Source organism: Thrips palmi, unplaced genomic scaffold (assembly GCF_012932325.1).
Source record: "Thrips palmi isolate BJ-2018 unplaced genomic scaffold, TpBJ-2018v1 HiC_scaffold_5, whole genome shotgun sequence".
Classification (NCBI taxonomy): Eukaryota; Metazoa; Arthropoda; class Insecta; order Thysanoptera; family Thripidae; genus Thrips; species Thrips palmi.
In genome coordinates, this window is record NW_023144632.1 from 11842978 (window position 1) to 11866782 (window position 23805).

The window sequence follows — 23805 nt, forward strand, 5'->3', positions numbered from 1 at the left end:
GCCTCCGTTGCTGCACAAGTTTGAAACATGGCCGAATGGTGGAAACAAATAAAGAAGCCAAGAACAAAGGAGAATGGCCAATAAAAGTGGATAAAAGCGGGAAATGAAGGGCGGCACGATTTGATAGCAGGATCTAGCTGCACGCCTCGCCTTTGTCTCCCTGCTGAATGGGAAGGAAATATATAAAATATTTCACAAAGAGGCAGCTGGGCTGCGCATACAGGCCATACAGGCATTCCCCCTTCCTTGCGCGGGGTAAGTTTGGAAGCAAAATTGTACAAGTTCCTAGCTATCTTTGTCTTGTCTGATGGGGGTGGTATCCTAACCCAGCTTAACTAGTAACGCTTATCCCCTGAAAACTCTCACTACCCAAAAGGCAACTATAAACTATTTACAACAAACTAAAAAAACGATAACGCAACATCAATATGCCATAAAGGCTGCCAACACAAGGGTGCAACACCACATAATTACAACAACGCATAAAAAGTTTATAAAATTTACAAAGGAGCACAAAAATATTTGCAATAAAGCGAGGTTCAGAGTTGAGAAAATTGTCCTCAAATCGAGATTGAAAATGAAATTCTAGTTACAAACACCGATATCACTTGTTTGGTGTTTTAATTAGAGAGTCTATATTGGGATAACTTTTGCAGTAATATCTCAGTTCACAGCATTTAAGCAACAGAGAGCAAAACAAAAACAGAAAAAAATAATTACAAAAAATAATGATAAAAGTTAAAAAATAATGACAATAAACGACTTACAACGAAAGCGTGAGGCAACTACTACGGCGCTATCGCACTGAGACATTACTGCTTGGTGGACGGATGCATGCTTTGCCTTCTACTCGAGCGCGACGCACTCACCGTTGTTGTGGTAGAATGAGCGGCCAGCCGAGCTGGGGGCCACTGATCCATACAGCTGTTGCAAGAGATTCAAGTCTTCCTGGGGCAGGGTGTTGATGCCCGGGGCCGCCTTCGGGGCGTTGTTGTTGTCGGATGGGGTGCCCGCGTGGCCAGGCAGGCCGCCCGCGTGGCTCGGCAGGCTGCCCGGCAGCCCAGGCATGACGGTGGGGAGGCTGCCCGGGAGGCTGCCCGCCACTGGGAGCTGCGGCATGGGGAACTCGGTGGCGGGCGGTTCACTGCCAGGCTGTGCGTCTTTGTGCGTCTCCAGGTACTGGCGCACGTTCTCTATGTGTTTCTTGGTGAAGATATGGTCCTGGATCGAGTACTTGTGCGAGTACTTGAACTGGCAGTGGACGCACTCTTCCGGCGCCCGGTCCGGTGGGGGCGTGGCTAGCGACTCAGGACCGCCGAGCGCCTTCTGCAGGGCCAGCTTGGTCTTTTTCTCCTTGGCGCGCGCGTTTTGAAACCACACCTGGACCACCCGCTTGGCCAGCCCGATCTCGCGGCCTAACATCTCGCACTCCGCCATGGTGGGCGTCTTGTAGTCCGCGAACAGGGATTTCATTATCTTGACCTGCAACCAGACACGAGATGGTCTTAGGTCCAGTTCATAGGTCCACGTCACTACTATATAAGTAAGTACACTACACACACACACACTAACGCAATCTTGAAACACACAAACACACACACACAGGTACTAAGGTTCAGGTCTCCACCTTGACCTTACTAACCTGCAGAGAGCTCATCTGAGTCCTAAAGCGTTTGTTGGCGGGCTGCCCTGGCTGGCCGGGCGCTCCAGACGGGGTGGGCCCACTGCGCTGGTGCCCACTCTGGGTGGACGACGCCGGGGACGTTGGGTTGCTCTCGTCGTCCATGTTGTCGGTGCACTCGGACATGGAGTCGTCACCGTGCTCACTCATGGGGTCTTCTCGCACGGACAACGCCATGCCCAAGGGACGGCTCAGGTCTACGGGCTTGCTGAGGTCGAGGACGCCGGCTCCCCCCTCCACGGGGGCGCCAGTGTGTGGTGCGACGTCATCTTTGGTGGGGCCGCCCTCCTTGCCGTTCTGGGAGGTCTGGTGTGCCTGCAGCTCGCTGATGTACCTCTTAACTGACTCCTCGTAGTACTTTTTTAGGGACGCCTCCACGTCCGGGGACTGAAAGGGCGGGAACAGCGGGGGCATCATGTTGGGCTGTGCGGAGGAGTGCTGCGATGACTGCGTGGACTCCATGCTCACCTCCTCGTCAGGCAGGGCATCGATGTTGATCTCGCCGCGCGCGCACTGGTCTGCGTGCTTGGTGTTCAAGTGCGACTCAAGGGCAGATTTTACCTTGAAGAGGGCTGGGCAGAAAGGGCAACGCTTGTTGATGACCTGCGAGTGCGCTCTACTCTGCCCCTTGCGCTCCCTGGCCCGGGTATTCTGGAACCACACTTGCACCACGCGCTTTTTCAGGCCTACCTCCCTAGCGATGTTCTCCAGCATCTTGCGAGAGGGGTTGCTTTCCATCTGGTATTTTTGGTACAAATAGTCTAACTGCTCGGGAAGGATGGTAGTTCTTAGGCGCTTGTCCTTGGGCTGGTCGCTGTGCTCTTGGGGCTCATCAAAGTCCTCCAGCTTGCGTTTGGCACCCAACATGTTGGCAAGGGGGTGCGCGGCGGCCCCTGGCAGCATTGACAAGTCAGGCAAGACAGGGAGCTGCGGCGGCAGTTGCGGTTGCTGGGGCACTTGTTGCTGTTGCTGCTGCAACTGTGCGTGCTGCTGCAGGATGCCAAAGGGTGAGTCAGGAGGATAGGTTGGGAACAGGTTTGGGTTCATGATGTGGACCAGCTGGTGCTCCCGCCATAGTTCAAACCTGGGGAAAACCAGGTTGCACTTGTCGCATTGAAACGAGCTCTCCTTGGCAAGGGCTTGGTTCGCGGGGGCTGGAGGGTCGCGAGGAGAGTCAGGAAGTGGAGAGGGGGTGGGCGTGTGGGCAGACGACCCAGGCGCGGGCGTCACCGGCCCAGAGCTGACCGTCAGCGCCGCGGTGCTCGCCAGGGGGGCGGACTGCGGGGCGGCCGGAGGCTCTCTTTGCTCAGTCATAGTGCTTGAGTTAGAATCTTCCGACGACATGACGGCTGCAATCTGTGCCGCGGCGGCCTGCGCCTGAGCCGACCGCTTTGCGTCCTCCTCCTTGAAGCAGTGGGTCTTCTGGTGGCGAATCAGCTCGTAGTACCGCTGGAAGACAAGCAAGCACTTCTTACACTGGTAGTTGAGGCCAGGCGTCCGCTGAAATCGGCCTTGCTCGTCAGTCGTGCCACCCGTGCCCGGCGCTGGGTCCACTGCGGGCTGATTTTCATACACCTTGCGCGCCTTTTGCCTGGCGTTCTGAAACCACACGACAATGACACGTGGGCTGAGGCTAAGCAGTTTGGACAGGTACTCTAGATCGTCGTCTTTCGGGTAAGCGTTGTTTTCAAAGAACTCCTGCAGCACTTTGATCTGGTAGTCAGTGAAACGCGTGCGGTTGGCCCTCTTGCCTGTAGAGCCACCCGACGAGCTACTGCCGCTGGAGTTAGCGCCGCCTCCGCTGCTAGGGCCGGTGCTGTTACTGCCGAGGTGGGTGAAGGGGTCGTTGAAGGAGCGGCCAGGGCTGACACTTCTACTGTTCGGAGTCATGGGGCCCGGCGCGACGCCGTGCGTTGGCGAGGCGAAGTTCGGTGGAGTCAATTTTGGAGGCAGCATAGATGCCGCGCTGTGGCTCATTGGGTCTGGGCCTAGTTGCGAAGCAATCAGGGAAGACAGGGTCAGGCTGGCTGGCGACGAGCTCCGCGATGCGTGGGACGGCGTGGGGCTCAGGTGGTAGTCTTCGCGCTCCATGCCAACATGCTCGGAGCTGGGCTCCGTCTTGATGTGCTCCGGGGGCTTGGGGAACTGGTGCATTAGCTGCTGCTGCTGCATCATTTGCTGCTGCATTTGCTGCTGCTGGAGAAGCTGCTGTTCCCGTTCCCGTTCCCGCTCGCGTTCCCGTTCTCGTTCCCGCTGCTGTTGCTGCTGACTGCTCGGGCTTGGCTTTGGTGGTTGTGGAGGTGGTGGGGCTGGCTGCGCAGGAGCTGGAGCCGGCGTGAGGGGCTTCGCTACAGGCTTCTGCTCGTCGGAACTACTGCTGGTGTTTAGTGGAGTAACTTTTGCCTCACCAGTTTTCTCGTACTCTTCCAGGTTTAGAGTAGTGGAGGGTGGGTTGTTGAAGTTGTAGGGAGAATCCTTGTTCCTCTGACGCTCCTTGAAGAGGGTGTTTCGGAACCAGTGCTTGATGACCTTGGGCGGAAGTCCGGACCGCGCTGCCATGTCGTGGATCTGCTCCTCGGACGGGGAGTTGTTGATGTCAAAGTGAGCCCGCAATATTTTCAGCTGTTCGTCTGTGATCCGTGTCCTTGCCCTCTTCTGCTGCGTTGCGTTAGCCTGAAACAGTGAAGTATTCTGTACTCGAAAAATAATAGCAAAAAGTACTTATTTTTAAGGAAATAAGATAAATGTACTCACCACTTGTTGCTGCTGCTGCATGAGTGCCTGCTGTTGTTTGGCGAGCATGGAGGCTGGGTCACCCAAACCCTGGCCTTGGGGACTGAATAGCGGGTTCTGCGCTGCCATCTGGTCAAATGGTGGGGGTGGCATCATCAAAGGCACCAGAGGTGGCTGTAAGTTCATGGCAGCCAAAGCCTGCATGTTGAGTCCCAAAGGAAGTCCCATCATGCCGAGCATCATTGGGTTGAGTTGCTGCTGAAGGTGCTGCTGCACGGCCATGGCATTCAGTGCCATCTGCATGGAGTCCATTTGTTGAGCAAGGTTCATGGATAAGCCTTGAGCCGATGGGGACAAACCAGCCATGGCAGGTAGCGCAGTTGTCATTGAGTTGTTGGTTGCGGTGTTTTCATTAGTTGAAGCAGGGGTTGATGATGCAGTTGGTGTAGAGGGTGCTGTCGGTGTGGCCGTAATGTCGTTTGGCGGTGTTAGAATGTTCGACATAATGTTCTCTTTGCTGTCTTCGGACTCCTTTTCAGGTGTTGAATCGACTCCAGGTACCGACTTCTTTTCATATTCAGACTTAAACTGCTGTGCATATTTTTCAAGAAAATCAAGGGGAACAAGATCCTTGTGAACTTCTTCGCAGTGTGCTTTCAGGACCCAAACACTGGAGAACTCTTTGTTGCAGTGTTGGCAGGTAGATTTAGACACTTCTGGAAGTTGGTCCTTTTCACTAGGAGTGCTTGGACGCACTTCTTCCTCAAGCTGCTCTTCTTTTACGACAACCTTTTCCTTCGGCTCTTCTTCGATTTCTTCAATTTTCTCAGGTTCTGGAATCTCCATAGGCATGGGAGGTTCAAGCTGTGGGATGTGATGATGCTCTACTTGCTCCTGAAGTTGTAACTGAGCCTTTTCCATGTCTTCTCTTTCCTTTTGTCTTCTGCGCTGGTGATTTTCGTTAAACTGCATCACCAGATCAAATCCAAAACTTTCTAAGAGGTGCTTGTACATGTGAGACGACTTTTTGTTGACTGAAAGTCTGGCAAATGTGTCTTCGGGAGTTGATTGAAATGGCGGTGGCGTCCGATTGTTGGAGGACTGGGGGCTGGCACCACCCATGCCGAACATGTTCATGGGACTGCCAAAAAGACAGTACAGCTGTTGGTGCGTGGCAAGCTGCTCTTGGCTGGCAAACAGGGCGGAGCAGCGCGGGCAAGCTAAGGGGTCGGAGCCTATCACAGACGATTGAGCAGAGGCGGAAGAACTGCCTAAACTACTAGGAACTGTCGGAGAGCCCTGCGCAGTACCCGTGCTGCCCCCGGACGGTGGCGAAGTAAGGGATGACGAGAGCGACTGAGGTGGTGCCAGCTTTGGTGAAGCACCAAGAATGTCTTGAATCAGTTTGGAGCGTGGTTCAGGCTGTTCAATGAGCGGTTTGCTCAAATCAATTTGGCCAGTAATTGCTAAATCTTGCAGTTTAGAGGCACGTGTCTGGTGAAGAACTGACCTCATGTGAATGTCTAAAGTAGAGCCTTGACTGTAGGCAACACGACAAATATTGCATTTGTACGGTTTCTTGTCGTCGTCGTCGGAAGCAGAGGAACTTTGAGATTTGGGAGTCAACGGCATACCAGGAGGCAAACTTTGGGGAGAAGTTACGCCCAAGCTAGCCAATGTATCTTTGGTATTATTATTGTTATTGTTGTTGTTTTGCTGCTCCTGCATGGCCCTCTTAAGCTTATGCAAATGGCTCACTGAGTTGTAATGCACTAGTAAAATGTTCTTCTGTGTGAATGACTCCTTGCAAACATCACACTTGTATGGCCTGTTGGGGTCCAGGTACTTCTCCATGGGGTAAGTTAGTTTTTCGCCCTTTCGGTGGAGAAGGGTCTTATTGTGAGAAGTGAGGTAGCTTTGCCGCGTGTAGGCAACCTTGCATCGGTGGCACTTGTACTTGCGGTTGGGGTCGTTATAGGAATCCTCCGCCATAGCCTGGCTGTTCAAATAGTCTTCTAGAAACTGTTGCTCCTTGTACACGATGGAATCGTCGCTATTTTCTCCGTCATTGTGAGCATTGCCAAGACTCTCATCAGCGTTTTCTTTGGCAGGGCTTTCCTCTGAATCCAAGACATCTTCATCCATTCTCATGCTTTCCTTGCGAAGCAGTTCGTTGGTTACCGGGTCCAAAACGGGGCCGGTAATTCCAGCAAGCACCAGAGGGTTGTTCATTAGGCTCTGCTTGTAGGCGTTCAGCTCCTCTTCAGTCAGTTCAGGGTGTGCAGTCTCGACGTGCTTATGCAGTGCCAAGATGGATCGGAAGGACCGTCCGCAAAGTACACACTTGGTGGCGTCTCTAATCAGGTGATATTGGGAATGAAGTTGTAGCTTTTCCATCGTCTTAAATGCCAGGGAACACTGACTGCATCTGTACTTGTACACGTGCTTTTCGGAGACAGCTACGCCAGGCTGAGCACCTCCCCGTAGATGAATTTCGCGGAAGTGCATCTGCAAGCTGGTGGCAGAAGGGAAGTACTGGTTGCACCCTTTCTTCCAACACAGATAGCCTGGTCCAAGTGGTGTTTGCTTCAGTTCAAGGTGGTTAGCCTCGGTCTGGTGGGCGCAAAGCTCCTCAAAGGCGCGAAAGCTCTTCGAGCACGCATGACAGCGAAGAAGGTCGTCCTGGTCTTCAGCCATGTCCTGGTCGTCAGCCTCCCCAGTCGTGTTGTCCGAGTGGTTCAGCTTGCCGGAAGACCCCGAGTCCTGCAGCTCCTTACAGCCCGTCGAGGACGCCACGGACGACGGGCTGTTTAGATTTCCCGGCGGCGTGGTTTGAGGTGTGGTGGGGCGCTGGCTGCTGGGGGTGCCGGGCCCTGGTCTGGTTGATGAGTTGAGCCAGTGGCTCTGGTCGACCAGCATCAGCAGTCTCTGCAGACCCTCCGCGTTGACGGAATGGATCTGCATGACGTGCCTCTCCAGCAAGGTGCGATCCCGGAAGGCGTCCTGGCACAGCGGGCAGAGGAAGTCTCGCTGTGACGGGCTGGTGGGCTCGTTCTGGTGGTGGGCCAGCACGTGGGCTTGCACGCGCAACTCGGAGCCAGCCGTGAAGTTGCAATAGGGGCACTGGTGCGCGCCCTCTGTCGCTGGGCTGCCCTGGCGGTCCTGCGGCGTCGCGGAGTCCCTCTCCCGTGACCTCTCTCTTTCTTGCTCTCGGCTCTCCCTTCCTCGCTCTCGGTTCTCCCGCTCTCGTTCCCGTTCCCGTTCAAGCAGCTGCTGCTGCTCTTTGTTATCTGCAACAGAAAAAGAACAGGACGCCATTAGCACATTGACATTCACAGAGACAAAACACAAAGGGCGCTACACTTCGGTTCATCATGGCGTTAATGCGTCGTCATCGCGTGGCATTCCTCAATCCCAGCGCTAACCACCGCTTTCGAAGCAAGTTATAACGCCCGAACCCCCGCCTAGCCAAGCCCAGCCTAGCCTTCCCGATGCTGGTACAGCACGACTCCGCGCAGCCCAGTCATTAACACCCTGTACAAAATGAGGAAGCCGGTAAGCAGGGACACGCTGCTCATCACAGCGCCGCCGATTATACTATTTTCAAGTGCACGACGACAATTACTCGACGCAAAAAACCAGGAATCGTTAATAACCCTATGTCATTTTAGCACGTCGGGGCGTGCTGCCGCCAGCCCCGCCAGCCCCGCCAGGCTGCAGCGTGCCCGTTTCCAGCGGCGCCTCGCAGCGAGTCATTGTGTCGCTCGGAAAAACTGTGCGCCGCGTGGCGGTGCCGCGGCGGTGCCACGGCCACGAATCACGACGCGCCATTATCTACAAATAACCGCGTCAAACTAACATCCTTTTCATTACAAAACAAGAATCGCCACCAAAAGCGAATTGAAAAATTTCTCCGCGCCATCCGAAACGCGCTAGCGATTTGAGGCGGCTCTGCCGTGCTTTGCGGTGATGACAGCAGGCGTCGTGACCGTGTCCGTGCGCACGCATAGCGCGGCGTAGCTCGGCGTGGCCGTGGCGTAGCGCGGCCCGTTGCAGCAGGGCCGTTGCCGGGCCGTTGCCGGGCGCGGCGGAAGAAAATAAACCACTTTGCCACCGCGGAGTCATAAAGATCGCTCCCCATTAAAGATGTAGTGGCGCTGGCGGGGCTGGCGTGGCTGGCGGGCGGGCGCTCTATCTGCGTCTAGCAATTTCCTATCTCCGGCTGCTCCGGGTCCTCGAGTCCCCGGCTCGGCTGCCGCGGCGCCTCGTGGTCGTGACTCGGCCTGGGTAATTATCGCAAGGCGTCGCGACGGTCCACGGCGCACCAGACGGCTCGGGGCTCGGGGGCCACTTCCGGGGGCCAAAGACAATCATCGGCCCAGTTCTCTGGCATCGCGCTGTCGGGGCGTCTCTGCCGCGTCCCAGCCGCGTCTTTCCTTGCCGGGGCCGCTCGGCCGCTCGGCCGCTTCACGCACGACGGCGCGTTGTGCAATACCAATACAGCTCAACGAGACGGCAGCAGCAGCCAGCCTTGCCCGGTAATTAAGGCGCTGATTAAGCCGCGTGATTCAACAGACTCATTGTCGTGCCGCCCCCGCCCCGCCCTCCTCCCCGCCCCGTCAGCGCTTCTGTTCTGACGGTGCTATTTTTAAGTTTTCGCTTCCGTTTCCTTTTGTTTCCTATTGTTGTTGAAAAATTCTACGTGTCCGTCTCGGCGCCGTCCGTGATGAACGGGAAGATGAGGAGGGGGAGGAGGAGGAGGGGGTACTTTGGGAGGAACAGCCTGGGCCGAGCCGAGTGGAGCCGAGCCGAGCCGGTCGGCCTCTCATAATTGGCTCACGAGACGCTAGCGAGCGAATCCGGCGCGCAAACCGCAGCCAGCCTTTTCTCGAACCGCGCCGCGACACGCTGCCAAAAGTCAGCGCCTCTCATGCATTCGGCCAGTAATGCTGCGTTGTTGTCGGCCGGGGCGGACGGCGCGGACACAAAAGGCCGACGCGCTGGCCGGGCGGACGCGCCGCTGACATAAATGTTCGGCCTCCTTCCCAGTAGCAGTGAGGCCGAAACAATGACACGACGGTTTTTAACATTGTCGGCCCGTAATTACGAGAATTGCGCCTTAAACGCCCCGCGAGAACACAACTCTATAAAACGTGTGCAGGGGCACAATATGCCCGGCCGGCCGTGTGTGCCCGTCTGGACGGCGGCCTGCATGGCGGCCTGCGAGGCGGGGGGAGGAGGCCGGGGACGCGCGGGCACGGCCGTTCACACGCCAATGGCCACCGCCCTCGCTGTTCCCAGAAACGACATTTCCCAGTTATGTCATTTTCCCGCCCGTGAGCCCGCGAAAGAGTAGTCCAAAAAGCGCAAACATTTTTGAAAAAGGCACAAACAAAACGAGTGCCACAAAAGGACCTTATCTTTTACGACCCACGCTCGGGCACGGCGGGGCACGGCCTCGGCGGCCTCGCCACGACGCAGTACTCTTTAATTGTCGATGGGCGTCACACGGCCGCGGCTCAATGTTGTTGTCACATTGTTCACACCGGCCGGCCCAGCCCAGCCCGTACCTACGCCCGCCTCTTTATTTATGGAGCCACCAAAGCATTACGTTGTCATCCCAAGAGGAAGCCATTGCCCTGATTAAACAGATAAAGGTACACAGCCAGCCTGCGCAAGTCAAGGGGCAGGCTCTAGGCATCACTTGGGGTCCAGCCAGCAAAAGCAGCAACAACAGCCCGCCTGCCGGGTAGGCAACACCAGGCCTTCCGCGCAGCGCTGTGCGGCGGGCGGCCTACCTCAGGGGACCCCACAGCCCGCAGGGTAGGCCACCCGGCGCACAGCGCTGCGCCGAATGCCTGGTGTTGCCTACCCGGAAGGCGCTCGGCCCACTTGACTTGCCCCGCGGTGCCTCACGCCAGCCAGCGCCCTCGCCGCGGAAAAAAAAACAGCAAACCCCAGAAAATATCGGAATGAGCATCCGCCTACACTGCAAACGAGGCGCCGACGGCGGCTGGCCGCGATCTGTGCGAGAGATTCGTGCCGTTAGTGTTGGCTTTGGCGTGGCGCTCAGCGAGGCTCGGCGAGGCGCCCAAATCCGTTGTTTTCTCTCCGGCCTCGCGCTGCTCCGCACCTCGCCGTGGCGTGCCCTGCCGTGCCCTGCCGTGGCGGGGGACATTAAAGCCGTTTCCTTCCCGGCTTCATAATTCCGGCCCCATGGCCAATGGCTGCCGTCGCCCTCCCCCCGCCGCGCCGGGCGGGCCGCGCAGGCCGCGCACCGCACCGGAGTTTTCTCCGGACGCGTCCCGGAGGAGCCTCCACCCATTCGCACGTAGTAGCCAATAAAACGAGGGGGAGCGAGCGAGACGGGCATAGAGGGCTTAAGCGCGGCTGGGGTGGGGGGAGGGGGGTCGCAAAAAATGCAGTAAGGTGCGGCTGCGCCCAGGCAGGCAGGCAGGCAGGCAGGCAGCCCGCTGCGGTGGGCCGCTGCCAGCGAGAGCGACAGCGTGCGCATTACGGGTGTCGAACCGAACACATCACCGGAGCGCAGCGCACAGCAGCGCAGCACAGCACGGCCATGAAATATGCCCGGCTGGCTGTAAAAAAAACGAGTGTGAATAAGGAGTGGAGGAAATGTTTAAACGGTTATTGGGTGCAGTAGGCTCCACACACACACGCGCGGCGCATAAAGTCTGGCGGTGTTCGACAGCCCGTCTGGCTCCGTTCATGCAGGGGAGTATTTTAAGGTCGACCGCCCAAAGTGGGAGGGATTTACGAAGCAAATTTCTCAGCCTGATCAATCGGAGTGTGGATATCACGACGGAGCATGATTCCTTCATTTGAGCCCCGCGCGCAAAACCGGATCCGCATGCACGTGACACACGCACACAGACGCGGCCGGCGCACACATACATTACGCCCGTGATAGTCAGTATGAAAGAGAACCTGTCCCGCTCCAAAACGGAACATTTCTTAGGATTAACCGCATCCCGATGTGTTTTCGCACTCCGGCATTCAAATCGGAGTTATGGAGGGGAAGATCATAACTTGAAATAATTTACAAGTCGGGGGAAGTGCCGCGCGCTCTGCGGGCAGGCACGCGTTTAGAGCAGGCTCCCCCCAAAAATCAGCACAGCAAAAATAAAATGATAATTAAATTTTACAGCCGGGGCAACTAAAACCGCCGCCTCGTCTCGAGCTGCGGGCGTGCCCGATACTTTTTTCCGAATAACAGAACCGGTGTGCCAGGCGGCCCCCCTCGTAACCGATTATACGACAGGTCAGCCTCTCGAAGTTAAATTAACAGGGCGTCGGGATGGGTCCCCTGTCCTGGCCGTGGCGTCGCCCGGCGTCCTCGTGTCAACTCGGGATGAGCACCATCATGTTTCGGCTGCGCTGATGAGATATTCCGACCGGGCAGGTCGTCCGCCCCGGCCGCCCCGGCCGCCCCGAACCCGTTCCTCTGGCCGGGTCGAGCTGTCAAAGCACACGCGCTGATAACGCGCCGAGTAGAGCTGCTTTCACACTTGGCCGGCCGGCGCGACCAGGAATTTGTTTTTATGTCCTAGCGGCTTGGAAAGGAATACTCCGGGCTCAACATTTCGTCTCCAGATAGGCATCGCGACGGAGCGACTTTACTGTCGAATCGCTCGGCTTTCCTGCGGCACGCGCGAACCACGGCCCGGCGAGGCAGCGAGCCTCGCCTCAAGATGGCGGGGCTAATTAGTGCGAGAGAGACGGAGCATGCTGCCGCCGCCACGCCCCGCTGCGATCCCCCGCCACCTCGCCGTCGCCGGCCGGCCGAAATGTCAACCGGTCCTGGAGGATTTTTTCGCTCCCCCAAAAGGCAGAAGCCGGCCCGCCTGGCGGACGCTCTCCGGACGGACGTCGGGCAGCCGGGTCATCGGACTGGCGCACCCCCAGGGCGGGGTGGAGGGGAGGCCGCACTGCTCGGCCCACCTGCCCGCCAGCGGACCGGAACCCAAATGGCCCTTTAGAGTTTTCCGGCAAAACCCGAACCTAAAGGAAAAAAGACCTCCGATCTCTACATTGTGCTGCTGACGCTCCCCACTACTCACCACACCAAATATCCCGAATCCTCGGCCAATTGGGAAACGTCTCGCATGTCAAAGTCGGGTTTTTCAGCTGTTGGGTTTCCCCAAAAAAACGGTTTGAGGTTTCAAAATCAGTTTTCGGCACATGATAGCCTCGACGAGCCTCACAATCGCCTCGCTTTGACCCCCCATAAATTTCGACTCCTTCCCCCTGAAAAACGTGATGCAAAATAACCAACTGCGCGCTGCCAAGAGTCCAAACGCTTTTACTAACACATTTCTGAAACAATAATTGTTTCGGAACACGAAATAGTGCCTTTTTATCTTCAAGATTTTTCCTATGATATGGAAAAGACTGCAAGTCGATACGACTTCGGATAAGCCCTAAAAAAGGTGCCGAGTGCGAGGTGGTCGGTGTGCATTTTTGAAGTCCGGTCTAGCCTGGCGCCGGAATGCATGCGCAGAAGAGTGCGCAGAGCGCTGATCCCGGAGCTCTGCCAGAGAGGTTAGGATCTTCGAAGTTTTACGTTTTAATGTCATTTTAGCTCGATTTTTACAGTACCCCGCGTGGAGGTTGGTCTGTGTGGAACATTGAATAACTAGGGCGAAAATTTACGAGTAATCTCACTCAAATGTAGCATACTGAGACATCGCAAGCACGGAGCCGAACCGGCGCGGACCAAGGCAGGTGACGAGTGACGAGGCCAAGACCCGCTTCACCCTGGGGCCGCGCGCGACGGTGCTGCCATCTAGCGGTAGCTTTGCGGGGCGAATTTCGAACGCCAGCCGACGCCAGGAACGGCAGGCAACGCCCGCGCCCCGCCTTGCAGCGCGATGCGGCGATGCGGCGCGGCCGGGGTACGGCACGCCGCGGCACGCCGGGTCATCGGACTGGCGCACGGCCGCACGACAGGCGCGCCAAAGCTGGCAGGCTGGCAGGCCGGACGTCGCGCAAGCCGACCAGGCCGGCCGCGCCAACAGGACCGCGCCAACCATCGCCACTTAGTAGAGTTTTACGAAGCGGCCGAACCTGAACCTGAAACCTGCCGAGATGAACCGAAGCCACCCCATCCACACTCTCTACATCGTGCTCGCTGCGACGCTGCGACCGACTACTCACCACAGTCCATATCGCCGAACGGCTGCTGGGGCTCGGCCAGCACTTGGAAGATCTCGCCGATGTCCGTCTGCACGTCCTTGCCCTCGGCGCGGCGCTGCAGCTGGTGGAGCTGCTCCATCTGCACGTGCTTCATGGAGCGGATGTGCTGCAGCAGGGGCAGGCGCGCGCGCGCCGAGAAGCCACACAGCGCGCAGTGGTAGAGGCGCGAGGCGTTGAGGTCCAGGGCGGCCTCGCTCTCGCGGAGGTGCCGGAACAGCAGGTGGCTGGCCTCGTGGCGCTGGCCCGCCGCGTGCAGCTGCAGCTTGTGCGCCGAGTTGGTGTAGTAGTCGCACGCGTGGCAGCGCACCTGGATGCCGCCGGGGCTGGTGACGTACTTGAGCTTCCACTCGTTGCGGGGGCCGCCCTCCTTGACGTGGTTCACGTGCTGCAGGCGCTGCAGGTGCTTGTCCGTCTTGCAGTGCAGCTGGAAGTTGGCCTTGAGGTTGGTCTTGTAGGAGCACAGCTTGCACACGTAGTGGCCGGCCACCACGGCGAGGATCTCCTGCTCGCGGATGCGAGTGCGGTCCTCGCTCAGGTGGTGCGACAGCTGCTCCAGCGAGTCGGTGGAGAAGGCGTTGCACACGCAGCAGTGGAAGAGGTGCGAGGGGTTGGGGTCGGCGGGGCCCGGCGGCGGCTCCATGGTCTCGGGGTTGAGCCCCATGTCCATGTGCGGCGCCAGCTCCGGTGGTATGTGCGGCGGCATCTGGCCGCCCGTCATCATCTGGATGAGCAGCGCCTGGTTGTACGCCATGTCGGCCAGCGCGGCCTCCGAGTGCGGCGGCGGCTTGTCCGGCCCGGGCAGCCCGCCCGGCAGCAGCCCGGGGTGGAAGTGCAGCAGCGACTCGAGCGACAGCTGCTGCTGGTGGGACTGCTGCAGCGCGCTCAGGGTCTGCATGTGCTTCATGGACTGCTGCAGCACCATCATGTTGTGGGTGTGCTTCTCGGACGTCATGTGGATGCGCAGGTTGCGCGCCACGTTGGTCTCGTAGTTGCAGACGTCGCACCGGAAGGTGGGCTTGGGCTTCTGCTGGGCCTGCTGTGACGGCACACTGGGCGACGCCATCCCCGACTTGGGCGGCGGCGTCTGCAGCGCCGGGTGGTTCATCTCGGTGTTGACGCCGCCGTTCTGCAGCTCCTGCATGTTGTTGAGGTGCTTGTCGGACTGCATGTGGATGCTGAGGTTGCCCTTGGTGGTGGTGGAGTAGTTGCACACCTCGCAGCGGTACGGCTTGTAGCCGCACGTGTATGTCTCGCCGCGCGCCAGCCGCGGGTGCGGCTGCCCGGCGATGCAGTACAGGCACGACGTCTCCGTTTCGGGGTGCTTCTCCTTCATGTGGATCTCGAGCGTCTCCTGGTACTTGTAGTGCCAGTTGCACTTTGGACACTTGAGCGTCTTGCACGAGTTGCGCGAGTGCATGTTGGCGAGGGGGCCACCCAGCCGGGACGAGCTGAGGATGAGCTCGCACTTACTGCACTCGACGCCGCTGGGCCGGCCGGCGATGTGGTCGGGGCACACGCCGATGGTGGTGCCCGTGAGGAAGCTGGGCGGCGGCGGCGCGAAGGGGTTGGCCAGCTGCAGTGGGCTGGGCGACGGGCTGGCGCCGGGCGACACGCTGTTGCGGCCGTGCGACGCCGGCCCCGCCGGCCCCGACACCGGGCTCTTCCTCGTCAAGTCCATGACGCTGTTGAGGCCGTTGACCATGAGTCGTTGGTGGTTGAAATTGAGGAAATTGTTGCTACTGTTACTGCCGTTTTGCGGCAGGGAGACTGGGGACGTCTCAGGAACATGTTGCTGCAGCCTGTGCTGCTGCGGGGACTGCTGGGGGGTGGGCCTCTGCGGCGACGCGCTGGACCTGTCGGCGGACCGCCTGTGCACCACCAGGGACTGCGCCTCCACGTCGTCCCGGTCGCGCAGGTCCCGGTGCTCGCGGTCCGACACTTGTTCGGCGGCGGGCCGCGACGGCGGGACGGGCTCGAGGAAGGACAGCAGGGGCTCCTTCTCCTTGCCGACCACCTGGATGATGGCCGACGCGTTCTGGTGACTCAGGATCTCCTTCTCGTCCTCCCGCAGCACCAGGTTGTGGTCGCCCATGGCGTGGGCCACGAACGACTTGGTGTAGCCGAACGACAGCTTGCAGATGAAGCACATCAGGATGGGCTTGACGGGCACCGAGGTGGCCTCCTGCGCGGGGATCTTGAGCTGCTTGCGCACGCCGTCTTTGACCTCCTTGTCGGCGTCCTCGGCCGACTTGCCGTCGCGCACCGAGTACACCCGGTAGCTGTGCATGACGGGCGCCTCGGGGGCCTGGTGCCTGCTGGGCAGCGCGGCCTGCTGCTGCTGGTGGTGCTGCTGCTGTTGTTGGCCGTACAGCGCCGAGTACAGCGCGGGGTTCCTGCTGACGTAGAACGCGTTGGCGATCTGCGGGAACACCTGGCTCTGCTCGGGCAGGCTCACGCCGCGCCCGTCCACGATGCAGCCGTCGCCGATCTCCTCCTCGCTCAGCTCGCTGTCCTCGATGATGTAGGCCGAGCCGTCCGGGTTGTACACGATCTTGCCGTCGAACTTCTCCACGTCGTTGTTGCCCCACGAGTCCTCCGCGTCGTGGCCGGCGTGGCCGGCGTGGCCGGGCTGCCGCGCCGCCGACTCTTGTTGCTGCTGCTGTTGCTGGTCGTCGGCCGCGGCGCCCGGCGCGTCGTCCTCGGCCAGGGTGGTGGTGCCCAGGCCGCCCAGGCTGCCCAGGGCCATGGGCACGTCGTCGTGGAGGTACTTGCTGCCGGACGGCGGCGACGTGACTCGCCGCTCGTCGTCGGCCTGCCGCGACGCGGCCATGAGCGCGGCGGGCGGCGCCGCTGTCTCCTCCTCGGGGCTCATGTTGGCGGTGGTGCTGGTGGTGGTGCTGTCCCCGGGTCCGGGGCCGCGGGGTTCGTCTAGCAGACTGCCATCGTCCTGCGGGGTGGGCATGGCGTCAGCGCGGCATCACATGCTGCTGCTGGGGCGACCGCCGGCTCCACGCTGCAACAAACAAGGACGGACGTTAGTGGCTGTGGTCAGGGAGACAAATTATCCGGCCGCCCTCAGGAGGACTTCAGTGCTCTTAGGTCCCTATCGCATCTCAGAGTTTGGAATATCGTGTGCTGGTGGCTCCGGGCCCACAGATGGCGTCGCCCGGCGTCGCCTCACCCAAGCCTCGCCGGGCCCACCCGTCCCGGCCCATCCCGCCCGTCCTTGCCGCGGGCTCCGCTCCGCACCCCCCTCGCCACGGCCCCGGCCGGCCCGGCACGGCCCGGCGCTCAGGTGTTTAGCGATGGCGTCCCTTTTCGGCGCGCAGTGAAACCGTGAAACCCGAGACAGGCATGTCCGCCTGCCAGACGGCGGCACACCAACCAAAAATAAGATCCGCAAAATTTGGTGCAAAAGGCTGCAATTTCTGAAGAGTTGGTTACACCCGCTTGTGGCTGCTTCCTCCAAGGCACCACCCCACGCCGCGCGGGCAAATTACCCGCGAGGTGCCGTGCCGTGCCGTGCCGCTCCGCCGGCCGGGGAAGGCGTCGGGACGCTATCGGGCGCATCGCGCCGCCGGCCGCGCCTCGACAGCCCTAGCCGGCCGAACGCTCACGTGCACGCCGAGGCCCAGCCGGGCACGGCGGCCGCGGCGGCCACGGCGACGAGGAGGTGCGCTTGATTGCCATCGCAAGAGCATGAAAACTCAGCGTCTAATGATACGACTATCTCACGCATGCGGTCTAATTAATGCAATCAGTGGGCCGTGCAAGTGGTCATTATCAGCCCACACTCTGTGCGCTCGCTGTGCGCGCTGTCTCCTCGCCGAGCCACGTTTTCGCATCACTGTCATTAGCCATTGATGGCGCGCATTGTTCTACGGCGCGGTACACTCCCAGGGCCGGGCCGCGGCCGAGGGCCCAAGGGCCGAGCCGAGGGCCCGGGTTCAAACACTGGCGGCGCCCTTTTCCCTTCCCCCTTTTAGGTGACTTATTACAGGCTGCCACTGTGCACGCTGCGCGCTTATCAGTGGATTGACAGCGATGCTCTCGGCACCTGGTGTTTGCCGTCCACCGGAAGGGCGGAGAATGGTACTCGTTGTTGTGCACACTCACACTCTCTCTCACACACACACTCACACGCCACACCCACCAATTCGTCCGAATCGGAGGCGCAGGCGGCGCGCCTGTCAGAAAGTGTGAACGGCACACCGCATGAGAAGGCCGCCATTACAGACACACGTACACACACACACACACACACACACTTATCTCGGACGTAACATCTTCGGCTTTCACAATGGATACCATTGAACACATCATCCAGCCCCCAACAACGAGCGAGCGAACGGTTCGGGAAACTCTCCTTGGCCGCTATCCTTGTTTTTATTTTTATTATTTTTCGGATAAACCTGGAGAAAGAGAGCGAGAGAGCGCGCGCGAGGCGAGCGAGGGAGATGCCCAGTGCCAGATAAGTTGACGGAGCTTTACGTATCTGTAATCACGACAATTTTGTTGCAGGGCAGAGCGGCGCGCGCTGTAAGTACAAATTACTTGACAAAGAGGACCCCTGCCGGTGTTGGGGGGAAAATAAAGAGAGAAAAAGTCCCTAAAAATGAAGGTAAAACCATGAAAATTACTCGTAATTATTGCACTGACTCGAAATCAAAGCCTAATTTGTAAGAGTCGCCCTCCTAAGATCCTTGGCGCCGGACCACACCAATTATACCGCCTAAGTGGTTGGTACGGTCGGGCTGCCCGCCCCGCCCCGCCCTGCAACACCACACCGCCGTCGCAGCGCTGCAACTGCACCACCAAGTTTAGTGTTTCGGGCCCATTGTTTCCGAAAAAATGGTCCGGATTCATTACTTCGGCAGGACTCCCGGCCGGCGGCCAGGGCCAGGCCAGGCTCCACGTCGGCGAGACGAGACGCAGCGTGCGCAGTGCGGAGACAAAGGGCGGCCGCCATCTTGGCTGGGATTCGCGGCGGGCGGCCAGTGGCGGGCGGTGGCGGACGCGGCGCGGCGGCGCGGCGGCGCATACCCAACCCTTTGCCAGCCCTTGGCCCTTCGCCGCCAGGGCCGGGGCCGGGGCTGCCGCGGCGCCGGCAAGGGGTGGCGGCGCGCGGCGGGCTAGTGCTGGCCCGGCCCCGTAGTGCCACGTAGTGCAGCGGGCCGCCGCTAGATGGAGGGCGCTCCCCGCCCCAGCGCCGCCTGCACCGCGCCGCGCCGCCTGCCTGCGCCGCGAGCCGCAGCCGTCGGCGTAGGTTCAGCGACCCGGGTACAAAACGATCCGAATGCAACACCGATAAGTGAGGTGAGAGTGCACGCAGCATCTGTACCCACAAGCGGTGCGTTGCCCCGTGACCCAAAACGGAGGGGCCGGGGCGGTGAGGGGCCGAACGGGGCGGCCCGCCCTGTCCGTCCTCGACTCGGTCCTCGTGGAGCTGGACGACGACGGACTCCACCGCGTTGCAGATGGCAGGCCGCGATAGGCGCGCGGTGGCGAGAAGGGGGAGGGGGGAGGGGGTTTCCGGCTGAGATCGCCTCGACTCGTGTTCCTTGAGGAAGGTCAGGAAGGGCAGTCCACCACGCGAGAGTGAGGAGCAGCGTCAGCGGAGGGAAATTTCCCGCACAGCGCTGCCAGCCGCCGCCGCGTCGCCCCCACGCTGGAAACGGCTGCAGCGGCCGCCAAACAACAAAAAAAACTAAAGTGAAAAACGGATAGAGCGTGAAACTTGGGAACACTCGCTCGGGGCGTGACTGTCCGGGCGGGGCGGGGCGGGGCGGGGCGGGCACAGCGTGGCACTCGGAAACACGCCGCGCCACGGCTGCGCGCTGCGCCGTGCTGCGCCCCACACTCCACGCCAACAAATCAGCTGTTCCGTTGTAATGGCCTGGGGGAGCGCGCTGGCTACCCTCTGCCCGCTCTGCTCACGTATCGACAGCAGACGACAACAGGCCGGACACGAAGAGTGTGGGGAAGCAGGGCAAGCAGCGCAAGGGGAGGGAAAAAGAAGGAAGAAACAAACAACAAAAAAGCGAGAGGGCGGGACACGGCGTGTAATCGACACGGCGGCGTTAATCTCGCAGCTCCTTTCGCCGCGGCCACTGCAGCCACTGCAGACAGCCACCGCCTTCCTGCCGGCCGCGCTTACAGCCCCGGTTACATCGATTCATAATCGCCGCGGCCCCCAAGTGACTCGATCCAACGGCAGAATGTCATTACAGTTAAACAATGCGGCGCGTGCGCGGTCCCGAATCACGCCGAATCAACTCATGAATAGTCAAACGACTGCGTAGTATTTTCCATTTTGTACCTTCTCCGTGTGTGAGTGATTTCCGTGCCGATAACGCTTCGAATTTTCAATGAGGGCGGCGGCGGCCCGCGGCACCCCTCGCGCACCCCTCGGCGGCGTGGCGGCGCGGCGGCGCAGTGCTGGTGCATTTTTCGACAGCTGCACCGAACGCACCTCCGACACTCACTCACTCACTCACTCCCGCACAGGCGAGGGAAAAAATCGATCGCACACACTCACGCACACGCACGCGCGCACTACTTTTTAAAACCCCCGAAAAAAGCAGTGGGGTTGTGAGAGGGCTGCTGCGCCGGGCCCGGGAGCGGGGTGCATTCTGGGCCAGCGGGCCAGTGGGAGTGGTGCAGCCACGGTGCAGCCGGGGAAAACCATCGCGGCCGGCCGCGCCCCGGGCAGCGCAGGCCGTGCACGGCGTGTTGACACCAGCCCGCCCGCCCCGCGACACGCCCCGCGGCATCCCTGGCCAACCGACAGCGCCCACTGTGAGAAACCGGCGTTTCGTCACTCGGACGTGGACACGTGGACACGGCGAGGCGCCGGCCGGCCACCCGGGCCACTGCGAGGGGGCTGCGGTGGGCGTGCAGGCGGTGCAGGCCGTGCTGGCCGTTCTGGCCCACCGCCACGAGGGCCGTCCGTGCCGTCCGTGCGTCCGCCGCGCCGACGTGGCCGACGTCTCGAGCGTCGCGTCATTATGCCGAGCACGCCACGGAAAGCATCACTGTTGTCGAGACGTGTGTTGTACACAGCGAGGTAATCTTGATAGCACCAGCAACCCCTGCCCGCCCCTGCCGGCCGAGACTGGCCGAGGCCGGGAAGGGGGAGGCGGGGGCCGGCCAGACTGGGGGGAGGGGGGGGGGGACGTCGTGGAAGCCCCTCAATGCCGGCCGGGGCGTTACCGACCGGTCGCGTCCTCGCGTCGCGTCGAGCGGCGCGCTCGTGTTTTAGTCCTTGCCGTGATTACCTAGAGCGGCTAGCACCGCTAGCACTGCCAGCGCAGCAGCCATTAGTCATCCAACACACCGCTTTTCCACGACTTTCTTGTTCTGCCCTTTGATTTGTGCCTCTTGCCCCCGCGGCCCCATTTGCATAAATACCAATATGCACAATGCGACATGGCGGATTCGGGCCGTTCCGAGAAGCCAGGCCGATCGGGCCAGCGGCCGGTCCGCCGGGGCGTTCGGCACACAGCACCCTAATGTGCGTCTGGAAAGAAAACAAGAGAGCCACGCCACTCCGCGCCACTCCAATACCGAACAAATATTGGGCCAAGTCGAAAGTGATAACGACGAAACAAAGAAAGGGCCGGCAGGACGGACGGACGAACGGAGTCAAGGGCGGACGGACGGACCGACGGACACTGTTGACACAAGTTGAGTCAATAGATGCTAAGCAGAGAGCTGCGGTGCGGCGTGATCGAACCTGCCTTATATTTGTCTGTTTGGCTGCGATGAAGTCATTCACCCACGACGAGGTGGTTGTTGCCGTCTTGAGACAACATGCCCGGGCAGCGCAGCCCGCCCCGCCCTTGACGACGATACGGGGACTATCGGGTTCCCCCAAAAAGGCAATCTCACGAAAAGCCCCTTTTTGGATTCGTTTCCCCGTGGTTTCACCTGGCCACGTGGACGTCACCGACGTCGCACCCAGCGAGGCCAGCACGGCCGGGTCACACGCCCGCCGCTCCGCCAGCCCCGCCAGCGTGGTGACTGCGGTGACAGCATCCGCGACGGCGAGGGCGGCCCCGTGGACTCGCCGCGTGCCGCGATCAGGTTCGGGCCGCCGCGGTATTTCCCCAAATTGGTGTCAAAAGCGGCCACATTCCACGTTCCACGGCGCTGGGCGCGCGGCGCGGTGCGGCGGGCCGCGGGAGGGGCTTCCCGGTGGATCGGACGACCACGCTGAGCCGCCCTGCACCGCCCTGCACCGCCCTGCACCATTCATTGCCACGTAAATTCCTGGCGGTGCATGTGGTTCGCCGCATGCCATCCATACGCCGCGGTCCTGCCCCCCCCCCCCCCCCCCCCCTCCCCGGCGCGCAGTCGAGGCGTGAACTTGTAACACTCTTCACACCTGCCTGCCGGTAAAGTGAGACTAATGAAAAGACGGGGGCAGGGCCGGCAGGACGAACGGCTAAAAAAGATGGAATTATTGAAACAACAATCGGCGAGGGGATTTGGTGGAGCCGTCAGACAGGGCGACGACGGAGGGGGAGTGAAAGGAACTCACGTGTGTGCGGGTGTGTGGGCGAGAGAGCGAGAGCGAGAGAGAGAGAGAGAGAGAGAGAGAGAGAGAGAGAGAAAGAGAGAGAGGCAGGCAGACAGACAGAGACAGAGAGTCCAGAATGGAACTCGCGCCGGAAGATGTTGGAGAAACCCGCGTGGCTCTGCCGGCTCTGCCATGGCCCTGCTGCGAGAGGGGCCTCTATGACTTGGCTGCTCGCCACTCACTTCTCGTGCATTATTTCGGTGAGAACGGCTCGCGGTGCGTGGCGGGGCCGACGACTGCCTCGCCCCGCCCCGCCCCGCCCCGCCTGGAACGCTCGGTACGCCCGCGGTACGCCCGGAACGCCCCCACAATGAAGATGCGCCGATCGGCGTGGTCCCGCTTCCCAACTCCCCGACGCGTGTCACTTCACTCCACTTCTCTCCCCGCCGCTTGACCGCGTCTTGACCGCCGCGCTGAATGCCGCCAACTTTCCCGATTCCCTCGCGGACCTCCGCCGCTCCGCGGTCGCCGCACGGCCCGCCCCGCCCCGCACCCACGCCCGCCGCGCCTATTCAGCCGCGGGGACGGCGGTGGCCATGATGATAATAAAAAAAGAGCGACAAAACGTACTTTCCGAAATTCGTGCCGGTGGTGGCGGAGCGTTAGCGCGCCCGATTCCCCGAAAAGCATATACGAATGGCGGTGAGACAATAAGTATTGTACTGCCGCTACACCTGCGCGGGGTGGGGGTGGGGGCGGGGTGGGGGCAGAGCCAGGTGGGCCGGCAGCGCCTTTACAGATTCAGCCTTCTCACACTTTTATTCCTTTTGTCGCTCCTCTTTGTGACAACATCGCAGGGCCGCATGCAGATTACTCATGTCACGGTGGTGTGCCCCCACCAGACTGTCTCAGCGCAAAGTACGAAAAAGGAGGGGGGGGAGGCACCGAGGAAAACTGCTTGAAAGTGTTGCAGGATCGCAATTACACCGGGATCGGGTTGCCGGCCGCACCGCAGCGAGACCGTGTGTGCCGCGCGCTACTGTTGGCGAAATTCGAAACTGGGTCGTCCTTTTTTTTGCCGTCTCTGTCTCTCTGTCTGTCTCTCTCTTTCCGCCATTCTTCTCCGCTATTGTAATGATTCGGGTCGATCGATTGGGTTGGCAGCCCTGCACAGCCCTGCAGAGCAGCCTCGCAGAGCATCGCAGAGCCTTGCACAGCCCATCGTGGCAACGGTGCAAATGCGCCTAGAAACAATAGGTGCAGCCCCGGTGCAGCCCGACCCCCCGACAGTGCAGTGCCGATACGACGACGCGCACGAACCCTGCTGCTTTGCCGCTTTTCGGGGTTTCCTTCGAAAGTGCGAGTGGAGGCTGAGCTGAGGCTCGCGCGCTCGCGGAACCGTCGCCCCGTTCCTCGAAGCCCTCCGCTTGTTTGTTTTCCTTGCAGGACCGCAGGGCCGCAGGGCCGCAAGACGGCAGTGCTCCGCAGTGCTCCGCGGGACAGCAACGCCCATTAGCGTCCGCAAAATTTGGAGCAGCACGTCACATGGCGGCCCGAGTCAGCGAGCATTGTGTCAGCTGTCCGTTACCTGGGGTACCTGGGGGCAGCACACTGTAGCGCAGCAGCACAAGAAGCGCGCTGTCGCGCACGGGATACA

The 23805-nt window shown here is 60.3% G+C and overlaps 1 protein-coding gene across 2 annotated transcripts in view; it reads right to left on the bottom strand.

The window, feature by feature from the left end:
- Positions 1-23805, bottom strand: part of LOC117651254 (zinc finger homeobox protein 4) — a 111476-nt gene that overhangs the window by 76468 nt on the left and 11203 nt on the right. For both annotated transcript variants that reach the window (XM_034395087.1, XM_034395088.1), the window contains exons 2-5: positions 13589-16640; positions 4436-7704; positions 1643-4354; positions 870-1482 (exon numbers count right to left, since the gene is read on the bottom strand). In XM_034395087.1, the coding sequence (XP_034250978.1) occupies positions 870-1482; positions 1643-4354; positions 4436-7704; positions 13589-16589 (9595 nt within the window). In that variant the 5' untranslated portion in view covers positions 16590-16640. The remainder of the gene's footprint in view (positions 1-869; positions 1483-1642; positions 4355-4435; positions 7705-13588; positions 16641-23805) is intronic.